The following is a 6,662-nucleotide window of genomic DNA, read 5'->3' as shown; positions in this document are numbered from 1 at the left end:
CTGCGCACCACGTCCCGGGAGCTATGCAAATAGAGGGGACGTCCCTGCTGCCTCCTCACCCCCTCAGGGCGGGCATTCTGGGGAACCGGCTCCGCCCTGACCCCCGGCCGAAAAAAGGAAGGGTTAGAGACTAAAAGGGAACTCGGGCGCAGTCGGACGTTTTCTCCGAATTGCGCCGCACCCTTGCTTCCTGCCGGGGAGGGGCAGGAAGCCCCTCTTTTCGCCGGCTCCCGAGCATCGAGAGCTGGGGCCAGAGCAGCTTCCTGCAGTCCCCGCAACCATAGAGCGCGGGCCCAGGGCGCCGCCCGCGGGTGGGGGACGTTTCGGGGACGGAAGTGGCCGCGAGAGTGTCGAAGGGAGGGCGAGGCCGGAGCCCGATTGCCACCCGGAGAACGAGCGGGTTAGCGGGCCGGCGGGCGGGGCACAAGCCGGGCAGCGCAGGTAGGCCGGACCGGGCCGAGCCCGAGTCTCAGGGTGGGGTCGCGAGGCCAGGCCCGGGAAGCGAGCGGGCGGGAGGCCGGGCGGGGCCCTTGACTTCTCCTGCGTCTCCTGTTTCGGGTACTGTTGGAGTGGTCATCGTCCAGTGTATCTCGGCCTGGGATCGGAGTTAAGTAGGCCGTTAAGGGTGCCAGGCCCTTCCTGGGATCAGTCCTCTGTCTGGGAAAAGTTTTGGGGAGGGTGACGAGTGGGGTGGCAGTGAGGCGCAGGGCGGGGATCGGCTTTGAGGTTAGCTGATAGCGGGTATAGGGGTAGGGAGGGAGCTTCTGGTGAGTTTGGGATTAGGTGGAGTTGGGTTTAGGAATCAAGGTTGGCTTTAGGAGATATAATGGTGGAGTTAAAATTTAGAGTTACTGGCCTGAGTCAGGTCCGTTTAATGTACGTAAAGTTTGGATTAGGTCATTATTTTTGTTTTCTAGCCAACCTAAGTCAGAGTTAGGGTTCAGGGCCAGGTTAAGAGTCAGCACAGGAATTAAATTAGAAATCTAGTTTTAGAGGTTACAAAACATTAGGACAGTACCGGGGTAAATAGCGAAGGGGATGGGTCAGGAATCAAGTGACAAAGGAGTTTTAGGCTTAGGGATCAACATTTAGGGTTAAAGTCAGGGAATTTGGTGCTAGTGGTAAAAATTAGATCAATATTAGGGATCAGTGATTGGATATGGGTGTCTGCTAGGAAAGGGATGAATGTCAAAGCCAGTATTGGGAACAGGAAACAAATGAAGGTCAGGGTTAATGTTAGGAATTAGGATTAGTTTTAGGGGGGTTATGGTTGAGGTCAGGGTAGTTAACCTCAGATAGATAAAATTTAAGAGATTGGCAGTACGTAGGCACTCTTGTTTTGCGGGGAAGTCTAATTCCTGCATGGTTGCAGAGGTCCTTTAGCCCAGAGATATGACAGACTAATTTCAGGTTAGGGTCTGGGCTTCTGCTAGATTTCAGGCATCTGAGATTCTAGCTTCTTTATTCTGTTCTCTAAACCCAAGGCTCTTGATGTGGTCACCACAGTTGAGGGGCAGGAGTTTCTGGACTATGTTGTTTACAAGGTAGGAGTTGGGAAAGGGACTGGGACACAGGAGATGTACAAGGCCTAGTCATAAGAGGAGGACTGCTTAGGGAGAAGGGGCTATGATTAAGTAGCAGCCCACCAAGGAAACACTGCTGCCATGGAAGAAAGAGATGACTGAATCCTCTGACAGTTCAGCCCCACTGCCTCCCAGATCCCTCATTCTCTAGTTATTAAGTCCTCTCTCCAGCTCTCCTCCCTGGCCCTGCAGTTCACACCTCCCTGCGTACCCCCTTTCTGCAAGCACAATCCTGCATACAGAATTCTCCCCTCACTGGTAATTTTCCCATGTTGTTCATCTTACCACCGGTTCCCAGCTGCCATTCTGCCTCCCTTCCTACCCCTGAATCGTCACATCCTACCATATTTTGCCCTTTCCCAAATCTGAGCTTTCCCATCCTCTTAAAACACTCTTCCACATTTTCACTCACTCACCTACCTGCATACCTCGTGGTCATCTCCTAATACCCCACCCCCAGCCCAATATAACTATCCAGTACTCCCAGGCCCTGCTATGTGCCAACCCCTGGTTCTAAGCCTCCTTAATTTCTTGATCCAGTTGTAGATCCCCTTCCCCCACTCCCCAAACAGAAAAGAGGAAACGAGACCCAAAGAGGAAACTGGGTCTTGCTGATCTCATGCCCAGCCAGGCCACTGACCACACCTCCATTTCACTCCCAGCCTGACCCTGCCACTGACCACAGCACTATGCCCTACCCAGCATGACCCAGCCACTGGCTGTGCCCTATACCCACCCCACCCCCCACTAACCCCAGCTTTGCTTAGACACTGCTGGTGTCCCTTCGCTCTCCCCCCATCTCAGCCTTATTTAGCCACTGACCACAGCCCCACCTCTTCTCAGCCTCCTGTATCTTGCTCTGGCCTCTGACCTCATTCTTTCATTCCCTGACTTATAATTATTTTTCCCCTTCCCCTAGCCGGATCCAGTGACTGGTCATATATGTATTTTTCCTATCACCAGCTTCCCCAGCCTTTCTCTACACCTTGTATTCCCCATTTCTAGTCCAATACAGTCACTAACCTCATCCTTTCTGCCCATGCCTGGTGCTAACCACCTCCCCATCCCTTGTGCCCCAGAGCCTCATCTTCATATACCTAGGTTGACCGACCCTTTCCTTCTTCCCTTCCCAACTCCTTACCCACACTCAAGCCACCCCAGTCACTTAAAGGCTACTGGTGATAGAAGCTATGGGACCCCAGTCTAACTTCGGGCTCTGGTCCCTGAAGGTTGATAGGACAGATTGTCATCGGGTCCTCTTAAAACTACAATTGACCAACATCCTCCTCTCTACCATTCTAACTACTGACAACGCCTCTCACTTGTGCTAATACAGTGTCTTTCTGACTAATCTCCAAGGTAACTGCTAGAGTTATTTTCCAAAATCCAGTTCTGGTTATGTCCCTTCTGTGCTCAAAGCCTCCCTTGACCTCCTGTTGCCCTTCAGTAGGTAAAAATACTCCTTTCTCTCTAGTCCTCTCCTTCCCTTTCCACACTAACCCTGACTTCCCCATCACTGCTCCCTTGCAGGTACCCTGTGCTTTAACCAGCCTGCCTACTCAGTTCCCTGAATGCTCCTCCGCAATTAGCTGCTTCTCCATCTTTGCTTATGCTATTCTCTCTGCCTGGAATGCTAACCCTGACTCACCTCCAGCTGGCATAGAGAGCTTGGGCTTCAGAGTCAGAGAAGCATGTGGATTCAGATCCTGGCTTCACAACTTAATTAGCTGTATGACTTTGGATAAGTTCCTCGAACAAGTATTTAACATCTTTGCACCTCAATTTCCTAATCTGTAAAAATGGAAATAATGATACCTACCTTGCCAAGTTGTTGTAAGGATTAAATGAAATTATGTATACGAGGAAAGTGACATAATGGTCAATAAAAGATCATTATGATTTTTTATTACCTTTAATAAAGTCCTAACTTCAAATGACACTTTTCACAGAGACTTTTTGGTCCCTCTTCTCTGACCTAAAGGGATCTTTCCTCTGAGGACGCATCTCTGGACTCTTACCACATCCTGCCTTGTATTATAATTCTATATTTAGCTTATCCACTCAACTAACTGGGAGCCCCTTGAAAGCGAAGGCTAAGGCTTACTCTTCTTGCTTCCCAGTCAGTGAGAGTTTAGCCCAGAGCCTTTTCTACAGCAGACCCTCAGAAATGCTTGTTGGATGAATGGAGGGAGAATGTGTAATGGGAGATGTTGGGGCAAGTTGTTCACTTACCGATAGAGGTGTGTTTGTGGGGAAGCTGTGTGAGTGGGATGGGGTCTTTACGGGAAGATAACGTGGTTGTGATAGGGTCTGTGTAGGGACTGCGTGTTTGAGATAATGTGTGTGGAGACAGTGTAAGTAGCTTTGTGAAAAAGAGCTCTGTGCGTAGGCTGGGGTGCAGTTAGGGAGGGTGAAAATGCATGGGTAGGGTGTAGGTGGTGAGGGGCTATGTTGAGGGAGATCAGGTCCAGCCCTTCAGCTGCCCAGTCCAGCCCTAAATGAGCCTCCAGCAGCCTGAGGCCGGATATGTCAGTCTCACCCACAGTCCTCCCCCCCTCCACCGCGGTTGCGGACTCAGAGGCCAAATTTGGTAACAGAGTGAGTGTTACTCCCCCAACCCTCATACGTTCTGACTTTGTCTTCAGCTTTCTCTCTCCCTTGTACTTCTCTATAGCTCCCTGTCTTCCTGCAGCTCCCCTTGTGGGTATCTGCTCTGACTACATCTCCGTGTACCCCCAATTCTTTACCACCACCACCACCACCCCACCCCCCCGCCCCGTACATTGACATTCCATTCCTTGCTGGGATTTGACCTCTTGTCCTCCATTCCCCCCCCCCCAATTGCCCAACTCCTCTGGAATGCATCTCAGGAATGTCTTGAGGGAGGAGGAGCTCCCTGGGAGGGGGGTATGGGGGGCATTGTTGCTGTTCCATAAAACATGATGGAAACGGGAGCAAAGTTCTCAGGCCAGAGCAGGAACTGGATAGCTTCTCCCCATACTTCCAAGGGCCTTGTTCTTTGCCCTCATCACCTCAAGTTCACTCTTTAATTCCCTTTCCTCCCTCACCCTCTGGTAGCTGTATGGGTGTCCACTCAGTACCAGCCTGGGAATAAGGGTAGGCATGACTCATCTCCCTTATCGGGGTGTCACCAGAGGTTTCCGTGAAGAAGATGGGGGCGTCCATGTCCGGAGGAAATGGGGGAGACATGCAATTTCAGGTTAGGGTAGAGGGTCCTTTCAGTCCTGCCCTCAGCTCCTCTGACTGCTCTACTTCACTGACCCTCCAGCCCTCCAGCAACCCACAGCCAGGTCTGTCAAGCTACTGGGAGAGGTGGCCGAGGAATGGGGAGGTGGGCAGCGAGCTGGAACTTGGGAGACTGGAATGGTCCTATCTTGTTTGGAAATAAAAACAGAGAGTGAGCTGTGGTTTCTTCTCTTGTGAGACTCTGGACTGTTTATAAGGTCAGAAACGTCTATCAGATTCCCTGATCCACACCTTTCCCACATCTGCCAGCCTCCTGTTTCTACTTAGATTTCCAGTCCCCTTCACCTCATCCTTCCTAACCTCTTTATTCTCCAAATACATCTCTCTTCCCTTTTCCTGGTTCTCAGCTGGCTGCTGTATCCCAGCACCTCCACCTCTTGTTTTCAACCTTCCCCCGAGCCCAGCTTTTCCCCTTTTCCCCACCTGGGGCCAGCAGTTTGCCGGGGTGGGGGGATCGGCAGCCCGGATTTGCTCATTCTCTTAGTTGAGAGGAACCAATCCCCGTACCAAACTGGGTCACATCATCAGCTGCCAGGCAGACTGGTCCTCTTGTGCACTGGGTGCCACCTGCAGGGGTTCCTCCAGCCTGCTGAGAGGTGGTGCCAGGAGAGTGGGGGAGGTGAGCATGGGACTGATATCACAAGCTACACTGAAAATACCATCAAGGGAGGCAGTGAGATGGAGAGCAGAGTATGAGGAGGACTTGCTGAAAACCAGAGAGCATGAGAGGTGTGGTGAGGACTGGGTATTAACTTGGTGACTTGGAGCAAGGACTGAGTTAGAGGGACAGGGCTCTCTGTCTGACCTGCCTTGAAACTACCCCACCTGCCCCACCATGGTCTGATATCCATTCTGCAAAATTGGGGAGTTGACTAGGTAATTTCTGAGATCCCTCTGGATTAGAGAATCATAATTCTACCTTGACTGCCAGGGAAGCCAACCACGGGGCCTGGCTCTTTGGGAAGGCCCCCACCATGTGAGGTTAGAGGAAAACCGGGACAAAAGTAGGCCTAGATAGCTTGAACCACCAGTGTTTGGTCTTCCGGCCGGGCTAGGTCGAGTCAGTGTTTGCAGGCTTCAGGAGCTCTCGGGAATTCTCTCATATAACATCCTCATTTTGCAGAGGAGGCTAAAGCTGTCAGAGGGGAGGTCACATGATGAGTCAGGACAGAGTTCTGAAAATCCCAGACAGGAAAAAGCTAGCAAGACATAGTGGGAGACAAAGAGAAAAAAAGACTGAACCAAGAAAAGATGAAAACAAGGCAAAGGCAGGCCTGGGAAAGGAGCAGGGATAAGGGGCAAGAGAGAGACACTTGGTAGAAAGAAGGGAGGCACAGATTCTAGTGATAGGGATGGGGCAGTGTCCTCAGGGAACACTACATTTCAGACCTGCTGTTGCACCTTGCAGACCGACTCTCCTTCACTTATCTTAGATGGTTAGGGTTGGTTCTTTTGGTATAAATAATCTTTCACGCTTTAAAATTCTGAAATGAAACAAAAACAACCGCATTACTATCTGCTTTGGTAAGTCCCTTTCAAAAACACGGCTCCCTGGGGCACCATCTGAGGGACCTCCTCTCCTCTAATGAGGGTGTGCTCTAATGCCCTAACACCACGGACCAGGTGTAGCCAGGCTGGAGAGGAGAAGCTGCCACCATGGTTGCACTTTCGCTGAAGATCAGCATCGGGAATGTGGTGAAGACGATGCAGTTTGAGCCGTCTACCATGGTATACGATGCCTGTCGCATCATTCGTGAGCGTATCCCAGAGGCCCTGGCTGGCCCTCGTGAGTCTGAGTTACCTCGGTGGGTG

At 51.3% G+C, this 6,662-nt stretch overlaps 1 protein-coding gene across 7 annotated transcripts in view; it reads left to right on the top strand.

Annotated features, from left to right (window-relative positions):
- Position 1: 1 nt before the first annotated feature.
- Positions 2-6,662, top strand: part of TLN1 (talin 1) — a 31,820-nt gene continuing 25,159 nt past the window's right edge. For 4 of the 7 annotated variants that reach the window (XM_043566395.1, XM_043566394.1, XM_043566393.1 and 1 more), the window contains exons 1-2: positions 2-441; positions 6,474-6,636. In XM_043566395.1, the coding sequence (XP_043422330.1) occupies positions 6,507-6,636 (130 nt within the window). In that variant the 5' untranslated portion in view covers positions 2-441; positions 6,474-6,506. Of the gene's footprint in view, positions 442-6,440; positions 6,637-6,662 lie in introns of all 7 variants that reach the window. The other 3 variants (XM_043566396.1, XM_043566392.1, XM_043566397.1) reach the window with 3 other exon arrangements.

Source organism: Prionailurus bengalensis, chromosome D4 (assembly GCF_016509475.1).
Source record: "Prionailurus bengalensis isolate Pbe53 chromosome D4, Fcat_Pben_1.1_paternal_pri, whole genome shotgun sequence".
Classification (NCBI taxonomy): domain Eukaryota; kingdom Metazoa; phylum Chordata; class Mammalia; order Carnivora; family Felidae; genus Prionailurus; species Prionailurus bengalensis.
The sequence above is the reverse complement of the archived record's forward strand: the minus strand, read 5'-3'. Positions and strand labels throughout refer to the sequence as shown.